Here is a 26114-nt window from a genome sequence, read left to right on the forward strand (position 1 = left end):
GCCCCGCCCCGCTTCCGGCGTCCCCCGCGCGCGTGCCCGCCCCCGTCTCCCGTAGCGAGCGCGCGCGGCGGGCAGCTCCCCCTTTCTGCGTGCCTGTCTGAGGTGCGGTAGTCACTTCTAGGTGGAAGGAGCAACAGCATTTGGTACGTTCCTCTTAAAAGCTAAAACACCGTTTAATTAATCAACACAAAGCCTAAAAACGCATTACCAGAAGGTGGTTACCTCACATCAATGGATTGTCTGTCGTAACCGCGGCCTTCATGGTCCCTGTGTGTAAAGAGACGGCTTCTTACTGCGCCGAGGTGCAGCCAGCTCTGCAGGGGGAATACCTCACCGCTAATGCCGGTAACGTTTCACAAAGGTTGTTAAATGCAGCAGGAGAAAGTACCTTTCACGTTTACTTTTTACATTACCGCAGATGCAAGTTTCTGAGCTGGGATTTTTCAGCGGTGTCAAAACCAATATACTTGCCTTGCAAAATCATCAGTCCCATAAAAAATCTGGTTTCCTATATGGTTAGAGCTGATCGAGACAGGCCTTAGGTTTTATCTCTCCGTCATAAAACAACCTCTAAAGCCCCAGGGTGTTTCCTGACACCAAAGCACCAGAATATTTGTTCCAGACCAAATTAATATGACTTGTGACTTACGAGCACGTGACTTCTTAAGAAATTGAAAATGCCTGGTTCAGTTCTTCCTTCTCTATTCACACGCCAGCCAGACCCAACCCTCTTGGCTTGTGAGATTTGATACAATCATAGCCCGAAGTGTAGTAATATAAGATTGCAATAATATCATAGTCACTACCGACCATTATTATACTTATTTTAATTTCAACAAACTGCTGTAATTAGTGACTTGCCTCCTGGGGATGTTGTGAAATATACCTAATTACACTCTAATACGGAGCTTTCTGATCCCCAGACAGTAGTTTCTAGGTAACTGGAAAATAAGACATTTTCATTGTAAAGGTTATGTATCAAAAAGGATTTGGTGAAGGAGACTTGGCATACCCGTACCTTCTGTGCTAGCTTTTATCCCCGCACAGCGTTGCAGTGCCTGCTCGTCTGCGTGTAAGGGGATGCTGCCTTCCCCTCCTTCTTCTCGTTTGGCACCCCAGTGCATCACCTCGAAGGAGCAGGGAGGGAGCTTGTTCTCAGTAAACACCGGGACCTGGAAATCTGCCCAGGCCTTCAACAGGTAGCACGAGGAAGTGAAAGCTCCCAGTGCGCACATCTGCACTTCCCTTAACACCGGGCAGGATCAGGCTCTCTCTGTGCTGCTGGAAGCTTGCCGAAACACACAGAGCCCAGCTTTCGCAACCTCATTATTAATGAGGCTCATTGTATTCTGCGTGTGTGTGCCTTAAAGCTCTTGAAACCGTATCCTTGTGACAAAATCTGGAGAGTGTCTTGTTTAAAACGCAGGTTTTTAATCCTGTTGGTTATAGAGAAGACCTTGAAAATATCGTCTGTAAGACATGAAAGTCAAGAAGACAGAACAAAAGAACTTTACTACTGCTACTTCCTAAAAGCTCAGCTCATGTTTTCTGTCAGGAAGGGTTACAAGTCCTGTATTTGAGATACTGGCCGCTTATCTAGACTATGCTTTGAAAAGCATTCCTAGTTAAGATTAGATTCACTTACACTCATATGAAATTGTGAATTACGGGTGAGATAAATTACATGAGAGGGGCAATTCTTTATGTATTCAACAGAAAGGAAGAGAAGGATATTTACTGCTGGGCTCACTCTCTGAGACTATGTTTTGATACACGGTTATGACAGAGCTGTTACCAGAAAGCATCCCTTGCCTCCAGCTGCTTATCTGCATCCCCCACCACCTATGCACAAATGTTTGTACAGACGTGGTAAACTGTGTTGGGTAACTGATGAATGTGAGAAACAACCATTTTAATTAGACATCTGTGCATTTGTGTCTAAACAGACACTCTTTTTTTTTCACAGAAGCAGATGACATATACTGAGTAATCTCACACAGAAACCATCGCATAGTCTGGGATCGCATCACACTGGCCTTTTTTCGTTTCTCCTTGCAGATTCCCTAATGCCAGGGTCTCTTGCCAGACTGAACACCAACAGAAGTTGGTCTGGGACTCGAGACCAAGATGAACAAATAATATGGCTAATTTTGTGATAAAAAGTACTAGAATTTATTTTGCATTGTTACTGCTGATTTTGGACTAACTTCCTCCTGTTCTTCAAGCAATATATGGCTTTGTAGCATCTCCGTGCATACAGAATCCAGCCCTGGTCATCAGTAACTTTGTTGGACCACAACGGTGTTGGACAACGAGGGAATGTGCTGTTTGTAGCTGTCCTCAGCAATGAGTCTGGTAGGTGTGGTACACAGCTGTAATGCTGGGGTTAGTTAAGTAGGGACAATGCACCCATGTGGCTGTGTCCCAGGTCACTGTGAACTGACGTACTACGACAAGGAAAAGCACAAATACTGAACTGAATGGTTCATTTTTGCTAACTTGTTTGTTCAGACATTGCCTTTCTGATATTCCCAGCCTAAATTAACTTCCTGGTAAGAAATTACACCGTGTCCGCAACCCTTTCTCTATTGCTGGTGTTTGGGGCAAAGATGAGCAGAGTTCTGCGCAGTACATTAGACACAGACAGGGAGTATACTATTTACAAGTCATTTCAGAAGTTTTTTTTTTTTTTTTTACTGAAGATCTAAGTGGCCCCCTAAATTTAAAAGCATAAATTAAATACTGCCGGCCAAATGAATGAAAGAATTATGTGAAAGTAGGCCATCATTTAATATATCCTATACAGCTGAAGTATGCATCCTAATATTAGGACAGCAGAATGTATGACACAAAAAAAAACCAACAACATATTAATCTGAATTTTGCTGCAAGCTGTTTCTGTGGCAGAAACTCTGCAGCTGAGAGGGGTCACAGTCTGCTTCAGGGCTGCTAATGTTTTGACTGCACTTTCTCAAACAGAGCAAAATTAAGTTTTTGTCTGTAAAGCATATTCTTGTTTAGCAATTGCAGTTTCATAGCTGTTACACAAGAGCCTAGATCCTAGATCCTTTTTTGTGATAAGAAGCGAGCCGCCACAACCTGGGAGTTGCCTAACTGACATACCAGAGGAGCCTGAGTTCCACCTGAGCACCTCGCTGAGGCAGGCAAGGCTCCTCAGTGTAATGTTACGTGCAGATGCAATGTAACGACAATAAAGTTTATGGAGAGTACCTTGTGTGGTTTCTGTTTAATAGGGCAGCAATTCAGATAACAAGCTACTGTGCTGATTCAGCAAGGCATGTATGCACGCGCCAAAACCTACAGATTTCAGTGGGATTTAAGCAAGAGCAAAAAGCTGGGCACGCGGTTGAATTTAAGATGAGCTTTAACAGCTTGCAGAAGCATAGCCCAGGAGCCCTTACTTTCTTCCCTAAGCTTAGGTCAGGGACTTTTTTTGTTCTAGGTGCACCAGTGCCCTCTGTGTCCTAGTTAAAAATGACAAGATCACTTGCCAGCATCTGTCTCCGTCTGCTTCTCCGTGTGCTTTATCCTGGTCTCGAGCTCCTAATCTTAGGGGTGCTCTGTGGAGCACTGCTCCCAGTGGAGGCTCCTGGGAAGTTTCATTCCACTACAGTCCTAATGCGGAAAAGGAAAGCCAGAAATACACTGAGTAAGGGTTGCTTTCTCTTACCACTTATCATCTTATTTTTCATCCTGGACAAGAGAGGGCTCAGGGGCAACCTTGTCACAGCATTCCAGTGTGTAAAGGGCAGCTTTACGAGGAGGACAGAGGCTCGCTCTTCAGGGAGACACATGGAGAAGACAACGGGCAATGGTTACGGGTTGCACTGCGAGTGGTTTCACCTTGATAAAGTAATAGGGTTTTTGTTTGTTTGTTTTGGTTTTTTGTACAGTGAGGACAATCAATAACTGGAACAACCTCCCTGCAGATGTGGTAGAGTCTCCATCACTGGAGGTTTTCAAGGTGTGATTGGACAAGGTGCTCCATAGTCTCATATAGGCTCCCCTTTCCCCAAAAAAAGTTGGACCTGATGATCTTCGAGGTCTTTTCCAACCTGGGCTATTCCATGGTTCTATGATGTTATCATTTCAGAGCCCAGATGACTTTTTAACTGTAGAAAAATAGGAGTCCTATTTGTGGTTCTGAGTTGATTTTCTTTGTTTTGTTTTGTTTTGTTTTGTTTTGGGGGTATTCGGGGGTTGTTTGTTATCTGACATTGTATCAACCCTCTTCCACTGTTGTTTCAAGCCGCTGCTACGGCACAGGAGAGGGATTGCTGAGGCCTGGTGTACACACTCATTCTCCTAATTCTGGTGCAGCAGACCATCAAAGGCGGGTGGTTAGAGGTACCAACATGTTAATTTGCTTTTGCACAATTCATTAGAATTTGTCTAGCTGAAGTCTTATTTTACATTGTTGCATGGTCTATTGATGCTCTTCCCATTTCAAGCAGTTAATTTTTGGGGGTGGCTTTATCTGTGGTGCCTATTGTCTTCGTGGGTGAGAACAGTGGCTGGCTGATGTTCCCAGGGAGACTGGCAAAAAGTGAGAAAAGTGGGATCTCCTGCAAAAATGTACGAGACATCACTTATCTGCAACCATGGTGAAATCCTGGCAAAATCTACGCAAGGGCTGTAGGTGTGCTGGACGCTGCCTACATAACTTTAGGGAATTACACAGGATCTGTATCCCTGAACATTCCCCACGTGCTTTAGGGTATCAGGTCAAGGTTTTTATTGAAGCTCATCAGCACCATACTGAGCCAGTGAATCAGATCTAAACTACACATTTTAATATTCCGTGTTAACTGTAAAAAATAAAAATTAAAATTAAAAAAACTCCTGCTGTTAAAGTCAACAAATGCAGGATTCCATTTGTTTTGCCTTTTCTTCCCTTCCTGTCTGTCAGCAGAATGTGTAATAAACATTCCAGACACTGTTTTTGGAAATACTGCTACGTCACTGCGAGGCTCCGAGGAATAAATTAGTTAAGCTGTTGATAGCACAAAATAGCAAGGGATTCTGCAGAGACAGCAGGTGGAAGGAAAATATCAAAGTAATTATTAATTGGAAGAGTTTAAACTCTAAAGCTTGCTTGCGTATTAGGAAGGCTTGTTGCACTAAGCCTGGTTTTCAAATCATGTATTTTGCACGGAAGGAGCAAAAATGTCCCGCACAGAAATCAATAAATTAAAATGGTCAGATCGGGAAAAACTGGGGTGGAATGAAACATATGTTCTCTTGCAAAACAGACTCACTCACCAGAGAGAGGTACACATTAGACAAATCTGAGGCGGAAAGACCTTCCATTCAGTTCAGAGAGGTAGAAATGCAGATTTTAATACTGTAAAGTGAAATCCCAAAGGAATTCTGTGACCATATGCAGGGGTATGCACACGCTAGGTAACCTACAAATAATGTAGGCTGATGGCTCTTGACTTAAAGGTCAGAAGAAGGGCAGCACAGTCACGTCACGAGAACCTGGTGCACGGCTGGCCGATGAGCAAGGGGAAAATGGAAAATGTCTTTGAGTTAATGCAAATGAAGTCTCCCTTCATTCAACCCTGTGCTGTTTTGCTGAGTTTCTGCCCCTCTCTTTCTAGGCATTCAGAAGTCACTCCAACTGCAGTAACCTCTGTAAAAAAATTGTAAATGAGAGAGGCATGGGGACAAGGCCAAATAAATAAAAGAGTAACCAAAGTCCAATAAGAATGGCTCACTTTGGGACTCATACTTTATGTGTTTCAGAAGTATTCGGTAGGCTCTATATCCCCAGCAAAACAGCCTATTGATTGTCTCTGTTTTGCCTCAGTTGAGGAAAAATTTGTCTCTGCTCTACGCCTCTGAGAGATTGCATGCTTTCAGTACAGGTGAACTACCAAAAAGCACATTTCTTTTGGAGATGGCAGTACTTAACTGGGGTCCTCCTCTACCAAACTAGATCCATGGGTAGGTTTCCTTGGCCCTAGGTCTACTAGCTAGATATGCAAGTCAGTTTGAGTTTGTCATCCAAAGCAATCTCCTTATAATAAAGTCAGTGGAGGAAAACTTTGGCGATGGCAAACTCATCTCCTCGGATAGGCACTTTTTGGGGTAGCTAATCCGACCCATCTCAACTACCCGTTTTTCTGTGTTGATTATAAAGCCAGCCTAGGGTGAGGAACACAGACTTAGGCATCAAAATTCAGCTGCCTAAAGCTGACCTTCCAAAGCTGTTTCAGGTGAATCACACTTTTATGCAGAACTGCTTATTGTTCGTTATTTCTAGCAGTACCCTGTATGTTACAGGTGCTGTACATAACTGAAACTACAGTCCCTGCCAGCAGGAGCTTACATCTGAAAAACAGCTGAGCCCAACCAGCTCACACACATTAAAGAGGTGCTTGCTATAACAACTGAGCTTCAAACAACTGGCTAAATTACACTCGCTTGTTAATTATGAAGGTGATATATATATAGAGAGAGATAAATATGCCAGGTAAATAACCCTGTATTGTACTTTGAAACAAATCCATTAAAAAGTTTTATTTAGGCATATGAAAAGAGTTGGAATAGTTTTGTAAGATAAGGCAAACACAATGTTAATTTTCTGGATTAAACTGGTCCGTGATCAATTTTGTACATCACCTACTTAAAATGATTTCATTTAAAAACTATTTGCTTTGAAGTTCCTCTCTCTATTTCGTAGCTATTTACACACCAAAGAACTACACAGCAAATCACAGAAAATAACAAGCAAATAATTAGAAAACATCAAGAAAACAGCCGATTGCCCTGAACGTAATAGCAGTGCACAAGAGAAAGGCTCCAAACCCCAGTATGTGAGTGACACCAAATTGTAGTGCAAATAAAACACCCCATGTCTTCCATAACGTGCACCTGCACCTTGTTGAAGTGCCTACATCTCTTCCAGCCGTGACAGAGCACCGGGATACCTTCTGCTGTTGGTGACTGACTCACTGCACGTTCATCGTGACTCAGAGGCTGCAGAATATGATGGATGAGAAGGGAGGCCATGGGAACCAGCCCAGCACTCTACAGAACATAACTTGTCTGTCTGGGGCGTCCCGCAGTCTGCTTGCTGCCCTGCCGAGACTGCGCCAGCTACTGCCTCTGAAAAGGCTGATCTTCTCCTGGCAGTCCTGTGAGAAAGTGTGGTTTCCTAATCACACAGTCATGTTCACCGACTTCTGCTGCCACGTTTGCTTCCATTTCCAACTTATCTTTGTGTCAGTAGCTTCTTTCTGGCAGCCCTGATCCTACCTCTCTCTGCTGCCAATGTCCATATCCCAGGCAGGGAGCCATTCCTAACCTTCTGCTTTTGCTGTAGAGACTTTGGACCCTCGAAGTGGAAGTCCTGCTTTTCCTCCTTGAGTGAACAGGGCCCCGATAGGACCCACAAAAACAGGGAAAATAGAACATTATTCTTCTGCCAGCGTTAAAAGAGAATGATATTTATCCTTAACCTCCTGAGTCACTGCAGAGAAAACGCTGGAGGCTTTACCTCCCGGTACTCCTTGCCATTCCTTCTTGCACTGGTGTTGCGGGTTTCATATTTCTCTGCATGAAGACAACAGCAGGGAAGATCAATGACTCTGTGTAATTAGTTGACAACAAAAGCATTGCTGCAAGACATTTGCTCTGCTGAGTGTTTGGAATTTCTGCTGAATTAAAATCTTTTCTCAATCCTATCCTGGCTGTGGGACAACATTTGGGCCGGCATAAGCCTGACAGTAAGGCAGGATACATCAGAATAAACTTACACACAGTGCTTCTGTAAGTGTGGCTTTTCCCCACTTGTGTCAGATTGCTGTGAGTGACTTTGACAGCGCCTGGGCTTAATACCACTAGAGGTCATGCAATGTACTTACTATCTAAGCTGCTTTTGAAAAAATGCTCTAATACTCCACATTTAGTAGATGTGTTTGTAGATGGTATTTGCAGACACTGCTTTGGCCTGCTAGATGTCCCTGCTTTGTATGGACGTAATAACCAGGCCACAATAAATCATCCTACCTATTCTATTGCCCAAATTTGGAATTTGTCGTCAATAGCACACAACTGGAGAAGGATGAGGAACGGGGAATACGCAAATAATATTAGCATGAAAAGCCTTCTTTATAGAATGAAATATACTCCCCACTAAAATAACAAACACACAGGGAAAGACAGTCCAGTATATTAAGAAACCTGTCGTTACAATAGTGCAAGTGGTGACTTGTGCCTGACCTGACTACTGTGATGCTGATTCTGCTAGCATATCTGCCTTGGATTTTTCCTATCTTGGGGGTACAGCTTGAGATAATCTTGAAGCAGCTGACAACTACTCTGTGTCTTTTGATTTCAAGCATTTTGGAGTCTTTCTCCTCTTTGCCTTTGGCCAGCAGCCTAACAGTCAACCAGATAAGCACCCCTTTCCATATCATCCCCATCCAGCTCCTTCTTGAATAGGCATGCTTGTGAGCTGTCAGACTTTACGTTCTGCCACAATGTGGCCTGGCCCCACTGTAATCATTAATCTGGTAGATGCAGAGCTGTTGTGAGAGGGATCAACTGTTGGAGCCAGCACGCTTTCCCTTAGAGCTTCCCATTGTTACTAGCCAGAGTCCATGAGGCACTAAAACTTGCCCAATGGCAAGTTTTGTCCTCACCAGCCCGAGTTTGCTTATTCTTGGAAAATACAGCTCCCAGTATTGGCATTACCTGACCTCATTCTGCACTTACGTCTGAATCTCTTTCAGCTATGCAGCCTTTTCTGCCTCCTTCACTCAGGTTTCCCCATGTTGTGGTGAACTGGCTGCCTACATAGCCTTTCGAAAAATATCTCCAGATTTCCTACACAATTTGTCAAACCCTGTAAAATGAGATCAATAACAATCAACTAGCTGTTTATTTTCCACAGTAATCAAAATTTACAATGAAGTTGTTCTCATCCTCTCGGAGGGCCATTCACTTAGACTTTTGCCAGTCTGGGAAATTCTGGAGACAAGTATTGTTACTAAGATAGATTTTACATTCATAATCTCATCATTGATAAACTCATTTTATTTTATCATACATTAATAATCTCATCAACGAGTATAAATATCTGAAGGGGGGCATTAAAGAAGACATAGCCAGGCTTTTCTCAGTGGTGCCCAGTGCTAGGACAAGAGGTCCTGGGCACAAACTGGCCCACAGGAGGCTCCCCCTGAGCACCAGGAGCACTTCTGTGCTGTGCGGGTGAGGAGCCCTGGCACAGGCTGCCCAGAGAGGCTGTGGGGTCTCCTCCTTGGGGATCTCCAAAAGCCGCCTGGAGATGGGCCTGGGCAGCCTGCGCTGGGTGGCCCTGCTGGGGCAGGGCTTGGGCCTGGCGGCCTTCAGAGGGCCCTGACAGCCCCAGCCCCACTGTGATTACTGGCCAGTTAGCTGAGGCTCTGAGGCTCTGCTAGTAAGCAATTTATTATCTATGTAGGAGATTGTTCAGATTATACAAATTGGCTGTATTAGTATATTGTTAATAATTCAGCACTTTCAGCAGCAGGAGAGCCTAAGGAGATATGGCAAGCAGGTTACACTTACTTGCCAAACTACTAGGCTTTCAAAATTGCAGAGCACAGTGTGCAGCATGATAGAGCCATTTATCACTCAAGCACATCTCTCAAGGGATGTTTTAGGATCGAATATTTATAGAAGAGCCTGTTTTCCTGGAGAAGAAAGTAGAAGTCTCCTGATTTTTCCAGAACAAGAGTAAAAATAAATACATTCAGGTATAGCTTCCTAAAACAGATATATCCTTTTTCTTGCGTATGCCTAGCCATGCCTAATTCATATTTCATATGTCTAGCTGCCCAATTCAAATGAAGCCAAGATACTTAGCATATTTTTACTCACAAAGACTCACTTTCTAGCCTATGTGATGCCTACAGGCATAATGTATTGAGTGTAATCAAGATTTAATCAAACATAGTTTCGGCATTCTGTTTCTCTATCAAGAAGAGAACAGAAGGAGAGCTTTGTCAAAAGATTTGGTACGATTGTACAAATCCAGAATAGAAATATTTTCTACCAAGCTTGAATGCCATAACACTGTACCCAGTCTTTCACCCTTTGCACTTTAGAACTCTGCCTGAGGAAATCGTCCATAGGTAGTGTTTCTAGTAGTGGCCAACAGGCTGTTGACAAGATAGAGCATCCACCTGCATGTTTGCAGTTTCGATGTTCAAATAACTCCTCATAGGGCTAGACAAGATTAATTTTGCATGAGAGGAGGTCAAATTTCACGTGCCTCAGACACGGCTTGCCTGCTATTCTCCAGAACTTTTTCAGGCACTTCTGGCACAAGGTGAGTCCTGGCACTAGGATATTTGCTTGTTTAAATATTTATGGGGACGTGATGGGGAGTGATGAGAACAGACCAGTGATCACTTAGCTACTTCAAGCAATTATAGGATTGAAAGTCATAACCATGATGTGCACCTGCAAAGAGTAATGAACTACCTTCTTATGAAGAATAAGGGGAAACCTGCTTAGTTCCTACTAGAATGGCACTTTCTTGTCTCATGAACAGCTAGAAGGGGAAAGCATCCTATTTAGATGTGAAGGACATGAGAAAGCCCCTCTGTGGATAAAATTCCTAGTCTTATCCATCTCTGACACTTTTTAAATGTACCATGCCCTAAAAGCCAAGATGTGCTGTACAGAAAGGAACAACTCCTGCACCCTGCAAGTATCACAAAAGAGCTTTTACTCTTGCTACACTTTTGTCTATTGGAAAGGGTAATGTTGGTTTCTGCATTTGCACAATGAAAAGTGGCAGTTTTGACATTTTCTCTGATATACAACACCTCTGCAAAACTGGTACTAATAGACAAATGTGTCACAATTGTTAGCACCTCCAACAAAATGGAGATTCAAACAAATTCCTTTTTGAGTCAAAATATGACACATTCTTCAGGATTTTGTTGCAGAACACTTAGTTGTCTTTTAGGTGATGTTGGCAACAGGGCACATTTTCTGGAATCCCAGGGTGTGGGGATGTCTCAATACTGACACAGGTGGGCAGCCCACAAGGCAATCCGGCCACTGTCAGAAGCTGGCAATAGGCTCAGGATGGGTTGCCATTTTGAAAGCATGGTGATGAGAGGTCTTAACTTAAATGGGAAGAAAGGAGAAAGAAAGGAAGGTGATAAGGACTGTGCTAGCTGCTGCAAGTTTATTCTGAATGCTAGTCAAATTACTACTGTGTTCTGGATTAATGTGGTAGAAAATTTGAGCATGCAAGGGAAGTTGTATAAAGACACCACATATTGAGGTAAGGATTTGTTAGATTTTCCAGTTTGTTGTACGCATAAGCAATTGTGAGGCATTTCTGTGTCAGAATCAGTCCAATAAGGGCATGTCAGATCAGTGAAAAATCTCAAAATGCTGTTTTCGGCAACACAAAGAGCTACTCAAAACAGAGCTGAACAACACAAAAAAAGGTCTGGACAGAGGGTAGAAGCTCTTCGGTGTTACTGATGAGGAGCGAATAATGCTAACACCAAGAGCTCAGAGACAGAGCAAGGCATGAAAATAACACTTGGCATTTGCCTAACATAACATTATTCAGTTCTGGGAATAAGAATAAACATGAAGTGTGTATCGTTTCACATAGTAACGATGGCTTACGTAACAAAGGAAATTATAAAATTGCTGAATGGACTACTTGATGATGCTTCTGGCAATCTGAACTTGTCAATGAGAGAAGACTGGCTGGCAAAAAGAATGGAGCAGGCTGATCCATATCAATCCTGTGAGTCACTGTGACTGTGTGCAAATGCACCTGTTTATTAGCATTTAATACCAAAAATCCTCCTGCATCCCTCCAGCTATGGCTGAACTCAGTAGAATGACTAGATTTTGTCCACTGCCATCTCTAAGTGCCATCTCGTAGCTTTCGTGTTAAGACTTTGATGCCTTTGTTGTGATCCCACCTGGCCATCGCCTTGCACGTCATTGTTCCTGCCTTGAGCGGGGCCTCTCAGACAGCAATCAAATCTAAGACCTCTGCGTCGGACCAGATAAAAATATGGCAAGTAGGAAGAAAGCAGGGATAGAACAAAGATAGTTTTGCTAAGTGAACAGGTTGCAATGCATGTGGTGGCCTTGAAACAGAGGTAACGTCCAGGTGCCGCTTACGGAGAACACAAAGAGGGTTTAGTGCAGAACGGCGTGGGAAGGCAGGCGGAGACCTGCCAAAAAGTCTGGAGCACAGCTGCAACCGCAGGATTACTGTGATGATGAAGCTTACCTAGAGGTGATGTTGCTGATGTTCCTAATGGACTAAAACCAGCACAGCAGTCCACTAGAGACTTTGCTGTAAGGAACTGAGGTGTATGAACACAGCTCTCAAAGGATGCTGTAAATCCTGGTTTACGGTGGTATGTAGACAAGCTCAGGCTGATACCTTTTTTCTTATTTGATGCCATACTTCCCAGATGATCCTGTTTAAAACAGTTGAACTATTCAGGCACCATGATACCAATCAATGAATGTAAGAACAGAAAACTTTGGTCTGTAGGAGCCACATATACCACATGTGGGTATATGTGCATCAAATTTTCTGGCAACAATCTATTAGGCAATGCACAGAACTGAGGAGACCTTAATTACATCATTATTAAGTGTTGACTGACCTCCTAAACAGACTGAAACAACCATATTCCTGTCACCGATTTGTGTATGTGATTTAGTCACGTCCACATTGTCCAACATAAGGATGAGTTTTACCTGATTTTATGCACAACAGTGGCAAACATAAATTTTGTATGCAATAAAAATATTTTGGGACAGTGCCCACTGAGGTATTGATTTTAGTGGAGGTGTCCCTAGGATGAGGGGATACCTGGGCAGAGGCTACAAGGGCAATGCAGCAGTCAAAACACATAAATTTGAGTGTGGAGATTTAAAAGTTGTCCTTATGGTAGTACTGACATGCCAAACTATGGATAATGTTTTCCTCCACAAACAATAGTTCAGCTGAAAGAAAAAAAAGAAAAGTAAGACCAGGCTATTACACTTCAGTATTGAAAGAATTGCCTCAATATTACTCACTGTTGCCTGGAGAGCAAGAGGCATAATGCATCTGACCTGCATGAATGTTGAAAGATAAAATAAAAATTACTGATGGAAGATTTTGCAGAATGCAATTTAAGATGCTGACTGCAGCTCATCTACGAGGTAGATGGGGTAGATAAAGTATAGACGTAAATCGTTTTCTTAAGACCCACCGTACACTTAGGGACTGACTTTACTTGGCACAACACAGTGCACAACAAAGAACAAAACAGAAGAGAGCCAAAAAGGTTGGACGTGGTGCTTAGGGACATGATTTAGTGGGTAATATTGGTGGTAGGAGGATGGTTGGACCAGCTGACCTTGGAGGTCTTTTCCAACCTTAATGATTCTATGACTATTGTCGTATAGCTTTTTATTTTACAACTTTATCAGCATTACACACACCTAGCACTGTATTGCATACCTGTGGTCTGCTGTGAGGCCTATAGCTTGTTAAATCCTGAAGATCTGGAGGTACAATGCTATCTTTGTAACAGAAACCCTAATCTGAATGTGAGATTTAACATAAGACAGTCTGAAGGCGGCAATTTTTAATGGTTCATGTAGGTTTAAGAGCGAGGTCTTTAAGGCAATTGAACAATTTTCGTCTCCTCGAGGTATACAAATGAGGGCACTATCAGTGTAAACTTTCACTGCTGTACAATCGAACATTTACAGATAATTGTACCAGATTTTGAAGGTTGCTGAGGAGTTTGTGTAAATAGCATGTTTAAAGGGACTATGTGTAAATAAAAATGTGAATTTACATAGCTACCATCTTGAAAAGTTTCTGAAAAGGACTCTTCTAAATGAAAGTGTATGGGATAAGAGGCGATCCCAAGCCCACTAGCAGGAAAGTTTGGGAGAGACTCTTGAACGCCCCAGCGAACACCCACAGAAAACAGCTGTGCAGCGACATTTAGGAAGGGGACAGCGCTAAATGACAGGGGACCTGCTGTATAGCCAGCCGGACGTGGCCAGAGCCTCTCCTGCGTGCCTTTTACCCCGAGCAATGCTAGAGCCGGCCGGGCAGGGCCCCTGCCGCCACAGCCCTGCTCAGGCCGGGCGAGCAGCGAGCCCCCAGCCCCTGTAGGAGCAGGCAGCCGCGCTGCCCCTTTTTCCTTCTCATTTGCGGACGCGGTATAGGTTCTGCCGTTCGTTAAACGACGAAGTTAGGGGAGAAAGTTCAGATTTTGGCTGGCCCGGACGGTGCTGGCTCCCAACCAGAGGACAGGGAGGCGGCAGGCGAAAACCACCGCCGGGCGCAGGACGCGCTGGGGCGGCAAGCCCCGGGCAGGCAGCTCAGGGACGTGCCCTCCCTCCGCCAAACGAACCCCCCCCCGCCACCGCCGCCACACCGCCAGCCCTCACCCCCCGGCCCTCGCCGCCCGCCCCTGCGGCCGAGGAGCCGCCCCGGCTCCGCCCCGCGGCCGCCGCCTTGAAGGGGCCGGGGGCAGGCGGCGGCGGGCGGCTCGCTGTGCGCCGGGGCCGCCTCCCCCGGCTCGGGGCCCGGGCAGCCGCGGCCATGTCGCTGCCGCCGCTCGCCCTGCTCCTGCTGGGGGCCGGCGGGCTGCGGGCGGCCGAGCCGGGCGGCGGTGGCGGTGGCGGTGGCGGCGGCGGCGGCGGCAGCGGTAGCAGCAGCGCCATGGAGGAGCTCGCCACCGAGCAGGAGGCGGAGGAGAGCCACCGGCAGGACAGCGTGAGCCTGCTCACCTTCATCCTGCTCCTCACCCTCACCATCCTCACCATCTGGCTCTTCAAGCACCGCCGCGTCCGCTTCCTCCACGAGACCGGCCTGGCCATGATCTACGGTGAGCCGGGGGTGGGCTGCGCGCTGCGCGCACCGCCCGTCCTCCCTGCGCGGCCGCGCGACCTGTCATCGCCCCCGGCACCGGCCTGCCGCTGCCGGGGGGCCCGCACGGCTCCCTCCCGCAGAGCCCCGCTGTTAGCGAGCCGGCTCGCCGGGGGGTGTTTTTAGCTGGGCCGCGCGGGTCATGGCCGTGGTTGTCTGGCAGAGCGCGAGCCGAGCGTCCCCGCCGCGCTGCGTAAAACGGGCTGCGGTGCAACTTTGGTGCTCCCGGTTTTGCTAGCTGCCTGCCAGCACAATGCTCTTCTGTCGCGGGCAGCTGGAGCTTACTGCTTACCAACTCACTGCAGCGAAACCAGGTAGCCTGGAAAGCTCCCACAGCTCGTCTTAAACCCGCTCGGCTCAATGAGCACTGCACCGGGGTGCCTTTGTCCGCACCAGCCCCCAGTGAGCGCCAGGAAAGTGAAAACAAGTACCTGCACAGAGCATATGTGCTCGCCCGCTTTCTGTGGCGCTGATGATTCAGATAAGCCGGGCTCTGTGCTGTTTCCATTAATGACTGGTGCAGAGAGCTGCAGGTGAGCCGCTGCTGGGGTGTAGCGCTCTGCTGCGAACTTATGCAATTGGGTTTCGTGCGCGGTTTGCTACAGGGAACGTAACAGTCCCGAGGAGAAGCAGTCATCCATTTAGAAACTGATTTGTCCGCCTGTGGTTGGTTCCTGCCGTGGTGCCGGGGGCCCTTCTTCTCGTTCGTTAGTTAACGTTCCCGCCGAACAGTGCGAAACACCTGCCCGATATTGGTTGGGATGCCACGGATGAGAAATTTAGCACGCCGGGGGGCGAGCAGGGAATGGTTTCCTCCCCGATGAGTACTACTGCTCTCAAGATGTACGTGATTGCTTGCAAAGCAGTGGAATTTTCCTCTGCTGAAGCATCTCTTAAACCACCCCAACTTGCTCTTAGTCACTGATATCTTTGCTGCATTGCTGTGTATTTCACATATGCTTGTTGCTGAAAACTGGCAAATTAAAGATCGGGCATATAAGTAAATTATGCACGAGGATAATAATCCTTAACACTTGTATAGTGCCCGGGAGGTGGTAGATTAACTGTACGAATGCTGATTGGAAGTGACAGAGTAAGGTTGTATTGAGGACGTTATTTAAATATCACCCTGGTGTTGTCACCTTCAGAAACTGTTTTAAGACCATTACAGTGATCCAGATGTTTGACTGTATGGTAGAAATTCTGCGTACATGGGCATGCTAATGTATGCAATACAAATAATAGGGCATCAAGGGCGTTTGCATTTTGATGAGCTGTGATGGCAACAAGAAAATTGTTCACCCACAGAACTTCTGCCTCTCATTAAACTCAAATTAGTTTACGATAGCTTCCAGTTGCTGATCCATGAAATGGGTGCTAGATTCCTAATTTGATGTACAAATGCTGAAATTATGTGTTAGAAAAGGTACTATGTTATGGCCCTTTCTGCACCATAGGCAACACTGCCAAAATAATGATTGGCTTGAACTGCAGCATGTTCTTGGCACTCCCTCATTTGAATCTTTGTTTTCCAAGATGGTGAATATCTTGGGGAAACATCCCAATGAACCCCATGGTATCCCAAAACACACACTTTCCTATCTCCCAAGCAAAATGACTCTTGCCATGTCACGGCAAATGTCTGAGGAAACATATTCAGCAAGTGCAGTTCTGTTTTATGCTGTTAGCCTTCGATGCCTGTGAAGCTCTGCTGAGGCCTGGCTTCATTTAAACATTTTGTAGACTTCCTTTAGAGCAAAGAAAAAAAAAACACATAGTAACTGTCATAGTAACTGTCTGCTGCACTTCTGATAACCCAGCTTTATTCTTCAAATGGGAGTTTTTCCCTCTTCTTTCTTTTTGGTATTTAACGGACAGTGGTTAAGCTGAGAAACATTTATGCTTTGCTGATAACTTGGGATCTGAGAAATGCACACATCTCAAACTGTATGTGTGTTTAAAACACATTTGATGTTTGACTTACACACAAAATTGTGTGGCAATATTTCGACCGAAGAGTTTGTAGTCCTAAAACCAGAAGCATCTGGCATGAAACAGTTCTGATTATGATAACAGGTGTCTAGGTGCTCTCGAAGATGTATTGATTAGTATGGTATTGATGTAGGTAACTTTAACAGCGTCTTAAGCTGAAGTCAACAGCTCCTGTACCATTTGCATTCCATTTCTTTAACAGTGGCTTTTAGTGGTGAGTAAATGGCTTTCATGTACAGGAGAAAAGTAGGCTGGCAGTTAAATGCCGATTACTTTTTATCGTGGAGACAATGACCTAGAAAAACTGGTCTTGTTGCACCTAAAAGCCCTCTGAAATGGTTGGTTTCAGTGATTGAATCTTGGGGTGATTGCAGTAGATGAAAACCAGTCAGCATGATGTGTCTGAGCTAGTTAGAACTGGAGGTCCTGATGGTTGCTTGCTTTTTTTTCTTTCTTTAGGAAGAGGGGATGGAGCTTTTCTTATTTCTGGTCTAGCCGCACAGTAGCATGCCATCCGACCTCTTTCCTCGAGCACAGCAGGAATCAGGTGGCATGACAGTGGCCTGAGATGGTGGGCGGTGAGAGAAGAAGCTGCCTGCAGCCAGACCTTTAACCAGCATTTCTCACTTATCTTTTCTCAGAACCCAGCTACAAGCACATCCTGTTCTACTTTCGTGATGTTTTGGCTGCTGATCTGATCGCATTTCTGACACAGAAAGTATGCGCTTTATCCAGCTAAAAGGACCTGTGGCCCAAATACTGCTGGTGCTGCTAAAGCCCAGAAGAAATGCAAACTTTAAGTAGCACCTTTTTCTGTTGAGTAGGAGGCATCTGTCGTGCTGGTCGGTTTCAGTGTGGTAGCCTAACAATTACCCAGTCCTCAGCAGAACAAAGGCTCCTGCCCTGTCCAGATTTGCAGGGCATTGTGTAACTTCACCATGTGAGCTGCTTTGGTTCAGAAGTCATTGCGATCACAAAGGGGTCTTGCCGTGTTTCTTATTTCCTGCGCTGTCACCATCTTTTCAGAGACGGTTGCTGCTTTCCTGTCTCTTATTCTGATGTGCTAAATGTCCTCCTCTAGAAGTGTCTGTTAAGATGTAAAATAACCTAAAGTTTACACAAATGCTTAATGACTTACCGTGCTGCTTTCTTGTGTGGTGTACAGCTTAAAGTCTTAGAAATTAGATCAAGAAATACGAAAGTCACAGAGCTCGGGTGCACGTGCTAGCTCTGACAGCTGTGTACGTGAAAGGGCAAGGGATCTTTTTCAGACGTCTTAAAATACTTTGCACCTAGAACTGCAGGTTCAGGTGCAGTGCTGACTTTGGTTCTGCACCACGGCACTGCACGGCGACTATGCCCAGGTCGTTCCAGCAAGCACTTGGCTTGCGAATGCAATTGAAGCCTGGTCTTCAAACTTTAACAGGGAGTGCTGCTCTTCTGCAGCTGCTCCACCAATGGTATTACTAGTGCGAGTCATTATGGAGCAATTAGAGGGAGGAGGATATGGGGGAAAAAAAGGCAGATAGAGAGCAATGAAGGAAATTAAGCGCATGCCAACTTGTGGTGGTGGCTGTGACGCTCGCATTGTGCCTCTTGAGTCCTGAGGGCACAGTGCCCGGAGTTGTGACCTTCCTGAAAGGGCTCGGTGGCACAGGGCTGCCCTGTGGGGCAGCAGCCTTGGCTCCTCCTGGAAGCTCTCCAGGGCATTAGGGAGATGCAGGATGCCAGAGGAGAGCTCAGGGAAGAGCCTGCTGACAGGAGGTGGCTCCTTTGCTTTCTGCTCCTGAACGCACGTGTCGTGGTGCGTGGATGTGTCCCAGCAGATGCAGCACTATCGCTGCCATCAGGGGACTTGCCTGTCCCCTTCCTGGAGTGACAACTGGGGCAGCCGGCCACCTGCACAGCAGCACAGGTCCCAGATGTAGCCGGGGCCTCCCTGACTGCAGAGCGGGTCCGGAGCCACCTGTGGGCCGCACCTCGTGGTGCTGCAGGCTGGCTGCCTGCCCTGGCTTTCACCGCTGCTGCTTTTGTTGTGTGCCGCTCTCCGTTATCAGCCGTGTTGCTCCCAAAGGTCGCATGCTGCCCGAACAATTCCATCAAAGTCTGGCCTCCTGTGACGTAGGGAGCACGCCTAGGTAGCGAGATCATTTGTTAGAGGCTTTTATTCAAAGCTGCACTCCCTGCAGGTAAAAAATAAAAGCCAAACTGGACTCGAGTACTAAGAAAAACAATATATGAAGAGTCACGGGAAACTTCTGTTACTCTTTGTAAATCAGAAATGAGAGGCGAGGTAAATGTTCAGGATAAAAAATACCACGTTTGTTCTGAAATACTCAGTTTTAGACTAGGTTCTTGTATCTGCAGAGTAAATACAGAAAGTCTGTCCTTGTCTCATCTCGCTGCAGTGTTATCTGTTACAATTCTAGGCTGGAGACATGCAAGAGAGGACCTAATGCATCTCCATGGCCGTCAAAATAATGGCAGTGTTGATGTTTAATAAACCACTTTTATGTGAGCATTTTAGTATTAGATTTAGGAGCATAACTCCAAGCACTCAATTTCAAGAGCATTATCCTTTCTTTGGCAGCCTGCATGTTCTTTTTAAATCACTGAGTTGCAAACTTTCAAAATGAGTCTTGCTCCATCCTTTGGGTGCTCTGGACACTTCAGTTGTACTGCAAGTCTTGTTTCTAAGCTTACTTTGTGGGCTTGGACTACATAGTTTTAAAAATCTTTATCTTGTGAGAGATTTCAGAAGTGCTGTATCTCTGCCATTAACCTACCTCTATTTCAACTCTGCTTTTCAGGTGGGATAACAGGGTGGCCTAAATATTTCTGAAGTGTCCCTGGGATACAGTTCAGTTGTAGTCCTCAGGACAGTGGGTTTTGGGGGTTTTGTTTTCTTAAGTGTTCTCAATAGCAATTAATATAAATTAGTTCATTTTTGTTAATGTTAGCTTCTCAATGTTCTGTCAAATCGGTGTCAAAATACCCTTCTGAGCACTGGTATGAGAGGAGAGGAGAGAAATGACAACCCCAGATTTATGAGGAGAGAAATGACAACCCCAGATTTATGAGGAGAGAAATGACAACCCCGGATTTCCTGTCTGAGCAGCCCTTTGGTAACGTAACTGGCTTTTAAAGCTAGTGCTGCTCTACAACATCACACTGTCGTTGTAGGAGGGAAAGTGTCCCTTTGCATATACTTTAAGTCTCATCTGAATTAGAAAGTTGCTGTAAACAAGTGCTAGTAATGCTGCATAGCTCACACACGTGCTTGTCTTGTGCTCGTGTGTGTCTGTACAGTGAATGGTCTTCTTGGTAAGAGCGTGCTGAACTGAGGGCAGGTAACGCTATGTCTAGCACGCAGCGTTGTTATTAGACAGTGATAGTCTCTACGGCATGTTACAGGTTACCTAGCCTGAGATTTTCATTAATCCATTTCAGAAGATTTTTGTAACCGTTTCCAATTTCTTTGCCACCTTGCAATAGAAATGACTCTCAACAAGTCCTCCAAGGAATCTCCCTAAAACAACACAAGGGCTGAGTTCCCATGTAGAATCAAAGCACCTGCAGCTATTCCAGTAGCCTCAGCCCTTATTGCAGATAAGACTGAAAAGGGGATGATGAGGGAGTGTATAAAAGCTGTCAAGTCCTACAGGGATACCCCAGAATGCTTCTTGGGTGCTGATGGTATCCACCTCAGTGCTGCCCTGATTAGGAGTTGGACTCTGTGTTTTTGGGAGAAGGTGGATGGGACAGAACAGGTCTGCATTTTCAGCTGTCTCCTTTCCCTTCATTAAGTTGGGTGTTTGCTTTATGGATAATGGAAAGATAATAGGAAGCGTTTCCTAGGCCATGCTATCAAAAATCTGTGTAGCAACCATCACAATCTCATTTCTGGATTTTGCAATACAATATTAGCTTATACCTTATTCAAAATAGAATGAACAATTCTGACATTGTTTTTCCTGATTTTTATTTTTTTTAATATTGTGCTGGATTGAAGTCATTTTGGTCGTGGACTCTATTGCAGTGTCTTTTACACTTCTTTCTCACCTGTAGTGCTAAAGAAAAACCAGAGCATCATAACACTGAAGTCACTGTCATGCGAAGCAATTAGGTGCGCAGCAGGGTGCTTTCAGAAGTGCTTCAGGTTCATTTGTACAGCCAGTCCTGGGCAGCATTTGAGTACTGGAGTGCGACCTACAAAACTCCTTCCTAAGTGACTGTGTGTTGGGCGCACTGACTGAGGTGGGAACTAAAGGCTTCTGCTGCGTGTGCTCCTGGCTCCTGCTGTTGGCACAGCTGGTGCAAGTGGAAACAAGCTGACACCTCGCCTCTGACTGGATAGGGCCTGAGCTCTCACTTCTCAGGGGGGCCTGGCCTTGCCTCCAAGCTGTGATGGATTCCTGCAGCGTACAGAGATGGCTCAGGGAGCAGTGATGGGAAGGCTCGAGCCCCTCTGACAGAAGAGTGTCTTCATTCAGCTCGCCATGTTCCTGATTGTGTCACCACAAACCTTGCATTGCGGGTGCATAGTAAGACTTTTGCCCCCTTCCTTCCTACTGGAAGTTGGCTTTCCCTTCCAAACCTATTCTGTGGAGCAGTTCAAGACAACACCTTAGAGTGTGTGTGAAGCCTTTCCCTCCCTTCTGGTAAGGAGATATTTCCACCCCAACCCTACTGTCTGGGCAGCTAAGCATCTTCTTATTTAGATAGAGGTGGTAGTATCCATCGCCTGCAAGAGGTGATTTAGGAACCAGAAATCTGAAGCAGGAACTGCAAGTCAGCCGTCCAAAATAATAACGCAAATAAGTAAGACTCAGAGCTACGGTCTACAACAGGACACTTCCTGCAGGTGTTGCAGTTCCTATCTAGCCCTTTAAAGCTTGCTGCATGCCGTGGATGTGATTTCCTTGCTGACTGCTGCGAGTCCTGCGCTGAACTGCTGAACCGTTCCTGCGTGTCGAGGAGACAGCCTCGGTATCTCACTCAGGGCTGTTACTTTCACTCTGACAGCCAGGAACAGCAGCTTGCAGACAAAAAAAAAAAAAGTGTTTTAGAGTGTTCTTATTTGTGATTTAGGATTAATACTTCATCCCCATTTAAGGCTGAATGTAGCCTTTCTTCCCCCTGCTTTAGGCTAAGTGGTATCTATGTTGAAAGGAAAGTGATACAAGCAATTATTTTTTAGAAGGGTATTTATCTTGAACACTTTTACTTGTGCTGTAAAAATACACAGTTGTTCTCAGCAGATCAGATCTCTTCTGTGTCTACCGAAGATGGGTAATTTAGCTCAAAAGTACTGCTTTTTTTTCGCCTATTAAAAAGCACTTCAGCCTGCAATTAACCGAGTGTGAAGGAATAAAAGGGAAATGATTAAAAAAAAAAAAAAACACTGCTTTTTATCATGCCCTGAAATCAGACAATTCACTTTAGTTTAGAAGTGCCCAAAGGCCCCTGAAAGCTATGGCGAGGGAGTTGGTTTTTATCAGGGAGAGAGAGTTGGAGGCTCCCCCTCGATCAGCGTGGAGGAAGGTGAACTGTGCTCCTGGCCGAGGGAGGGGTGTGCTTTCTTCCTGGCTTCTGCATTTCACATTCGGTTTCAAAGGCTGGGTTTAAGTTCCAAATTCCTCTTGATACAGCTGTGCATGTGAGCAAGGCATGGAGGAAGACTGATGGATCTGGCCTGGCAGCACCCCGTGGGCCCGACATGGCTGCCCCACACGAGGGGTGCACTGGGAAGCCCTGCTGGAGGCTCCTCTCCTGCCTGCTGCGGCCTGCGCTGCTTCTCGCTGCCTGCTGCTGTCACAGCTCACAGATTTTGTGAAGTGTCCCCTGTTGAAAGAGCTCTGGAGCAAGTGTTTTAATGGCAGCTGGGGACTGCCGAAATACCCGATGAGCTCTGAGCTCGTGTAGGGCCTGTATTGCCGGTTCCTCCTCTGCTACATCGTAAGCCCTTCGGAGGCAGCAGCCTGAACAGCAGAGCCGAGGAGCTAGTGGATACCTTCATGTGCTGGCTTTGTGGGAATGTTTAAGGTGGCATGCTTATTCTGAATGCCAGGTGTCTCCATAGCTGTCTTTCTGCTTTAAAAAAAAAAAAAGCAAAAACCACTTAAAAAAATCCATTCTCTTCAGTAGTTTCTTTAGTTGTTCTGCTCTTTCCTTATGAAGGTGGGTGGACTATTCTTAACAAAAAATAAAAATTGTAGAAACAAAAGAGCACAGTGTAAGTGTGTCTCAAAGTGCAATTAACTTGTCTGTGCATAAGATGACAGTCTTCAGCGTGCTGGCAGTGTGTGACTGTGGTATGTGCTCCTGTGAGTCCTGACATCGGTGGCTACCTGTGGTCAAAGTGTCCTGTGCAGCTGGACGTCCTGCACGTGTGAGATTTGATAAAAGTATTGTGTCCTGCAAGGGTATGGCTAGCTTTTGATTTGTATTCTTTGAATCCACTAAGATGGATATTACCTCTTTTCACGCTAATTTGGAGAGATAATTGTTATTCCCTCCACTTCTTAGCACTTTATAATCAAGTCTTTCAGCTTCAGTAGTGAAAGTAGTGAAAAGAAAGTGTCATATACATCTCAGCTGTTTTACTGCTGCATGATCCCTCCTATTTGTTCTTCCCTTCGTGTCAGTCTTCACTGTGCTTACTGGTTGAGTGCTGGTCTCTCTCCTGGGAATAGTTTCATTCCCCTTATCCATGAGACAACTTGAATGTTCTTCCTTAATTTGCCCTCTTCATGAGCAAACTGATAGGATTCGGCCCCAGCATCCACCCTTTTCTGTGGCTGGAGAACTTGTATGTGCAGCCAAGTCTGCAAAGCAAGTCTTCTGCTGCAGAGCTGAATACTTCCTCCATCCAGAACTCTGCTGACGCTGCGGATCATGTCCTTGCGTTACCTGAATACCAAGGAAGAACCCCAAAGTAATAAAAAAAAATAAATAATAGCTGTTATTGCAGTCTCAGGGCCTGGTTGTTTCTGCAGGTGAATTGCAAACTCTTCTGTACTGTTAAGTATTTTTAAAAGTATATAGATGTTTGGAGAAGTGTTACTTGTAGAGGCTTCATCAGAACATGTTTGAAAATGATCTGGTTGGCTTTGTTTTGTATAACAGCAGTAATCAAAGACCTAGTTAGGTACCTGCTTGTCTGTGTGTGGCTGAGAAACAGGGAATAAATTTTGTGCTATATTTATATTTGCTAGTGGATACTGTATTTGAACTTGTTATTCTTGGCCTGAAAAACTAACTTATTCCAGCCGGCTCTTAGCTTTGCTATTTAAGTGACTCTAAGTAGTCTTTAGAAGTTGGACTTAATGGAGTTTGAACTGGCAAAAGTAAAGAGCTCCTTGGCTGGTCAGGAAGGATATGCCCCACGAGGTGGAAGCAGGCACTTGTGCTGGTTTCGCTTGACTGCCAGAGCACAAAGCCTCGAGGCATGAGTGTGGCACAGCATGGAAGGCACAGCTTTGCTGCATCTACTGGGAATCTTGCAGGGAGCTTATTTGCACTGTGCAGTGGGAGTATTCTGAAGGAGGAGAGTATCTGGCAGACGTGATGGTGTAAGTGAATTAGCCTTAACCCTGGAATAGACTTTCATGTGGGTAACTGAGTATTGCTGCAATGTTTTAGCCTGACCATTACTGTTTTTCATCTCTGCACAGCAGGGTATGTAACTTGGCAAATACTTCATGAAGTTGATTTTTATCTCTAAATACTTTTAACCTTTAAACCCCTCAAATCACATTCATCTATGTTAGAGCAATGTGTTTGTGCTTAGTCCCAGACATATTCTTCAGACTTAAGGAGCTTAAATGGGAAGATTCTGTTTCCATACCAGCTTTAATTTTTCTTTGAAGTTTGGACTTATCGAGTTGTCAGAGCGTTTGCTGCTCCCAAATCTCTCTCCCTCTCTGAGAAGGAGTCTGTTCAGAACACACAAATCGCTTGGTCTTCCAAAAGTCCAGTGGGTGACCATCCTCCTAATGATTGTTTACAGAGCTTTGTGAACACAAAATTAATCTTTTCCTCAGCACAACATAACTTAAGTTCGTGAGCGGTTTCCTATTGAGAATGCTTGTTAAGCTGCATTAACTAAATATAATTACAGCATACTCAGTTTTTACATGTGTGCACAAAACAGAGAAAAAATAACTTGGGTATCATGGTGATACCTGGTACTTAATATGTTGATTTCTTACTTGCCTTTCCCATATATTAGCTTCAGAGAACCATAAAAAAGAGTTTATTGCTATTGCTGGCAAATATTTGAGTGTGTTTATTTCAACATTTTCAATTTCAAATCCTAATGGTTCTGGGATCTTTTCCAAAATGTAAAACGTAGGACAGTTATATTTCTCTGTACTTCAAACACAAATACCTAAGCTGCTTATCTGACATCAGAAGCACCTGATGCAATATGTGTTTTGTCAACCCTAATTAGGGATGGAGAAAATTTTTCATTAGCTGTTGAGTGCGGCCCTATGCTACAGACTGGAAAGTCAAGGCAGGAAGTGCAAATGCAATCTACTCTGTATCTATTAACATGTTCACCCAAGCTTGTTGAAGTTAAGGCCCTGGATCAGGGCGTCAGTTTTTTTCAGTAGTACTTAAACTTACAGCTATGTTCTTTTTATAAAACAAACAAAAAAACACACTGGGGGGGGGGGGGGGGGAACCCATCTGGAGTGTTTGGTTTGCCACCCTCGCTGCCCAAAGTCACAGTTTCTCTGCTACCAGACCACAAGCCATTTTTCAGCATTAGGTTCTACCTCTACCACAGCTCCAAGAAAGCACAGGGAGTCACATAATGAATAATGTCCGTATGGATTTTGGTAGTCTCCTGTCTGCCTTCCCCCTCCTTTCCTCATATGAGAGGTGCTGACATGGATACAGACACATGTTGCCCTGCAATGGCTCCTCCAGGTTTGCCTATTGTTTTTGGTCATGTTCAGCTCTCCTGGAAGAAGTACTATCCTCATTCTGTCCTACAGCTTGTTGTGCAAATCACCTTAAACTCTTTCCTCATCTCTTCTCTGTTTCTTACCCAAGGTGCATCCAGTAGCTTAATGCTGGCAACTTGGATTCCTCTTCATATACTGGGCCTGTTTTTTCAGTCATAACTAAACATTTTTGGTCTTCTTTCTTGAGAACAGGTAAC

General features: G+C 45.1%; 1 protein-coding gene and 1 long non-coding RNA gene across 6 annotated transcripts in view; both read left to right on the top strand.

The window, feature by feature from the left end:
- Positions 1-25: 25 nt before the first annotated feature.
- LOC310884139 lies at positions 26-8724 on the top strand. 4 transcript variants are annotated; one of them, XR_014574054.1, is made up of 5 exons: positions 26-143; positions 1967-2355; positions 3915-4000; positions 4271-4368; positions 6710-8724. It is a non-coding gene; the product is annotated as an uncharacterized lncRNA (long non-coding RNA). The 4 variants fall into 4 exon arrangements; XR_014574055.1 differs by lacking the exon at positions 3915-4000; XR_014574057.1 differs by lacking the exon at positions 3915-4000 and having other exon boundaries at positions 51-345.
- Positions 8725-14531: 5807 nt separating this feature from the next.
- The window catches only part of SLC9A7 (solute carrier family 9 member A7), a 67099-nt gene continuing 55516 nt past the window's right edge, over positions 14532-26114 (top strand). Inside the window, exon 1 of one of the 2 annotated variants that reach the window (XM_083805428.1) lies at positions 14532-14909. In XM_083805428.1, the coding sequence (XP_083661554.1) occupies positions 14624-14909 (286 nt within the window). In that variant the 5' untranslated portion in view covers positions 14532-14623. The remainder of the gene's footprint in view (positions 14910-26114) is intronic. The other variant, XM_083805429.1, reaches the window with a different exon arrangement.

Source organism: Anser anser (assembly GCF_964211835.1).
Source record: "Anser anser genome assembly, chromosome: 1".
In the NCBI taxonomy this organism is placed as follows: domain Eukaryota; kingdom Metazoa; phylum Chordata; class Aves; order Anseriformes; family Anatidae; genus Anser; species Anser anser.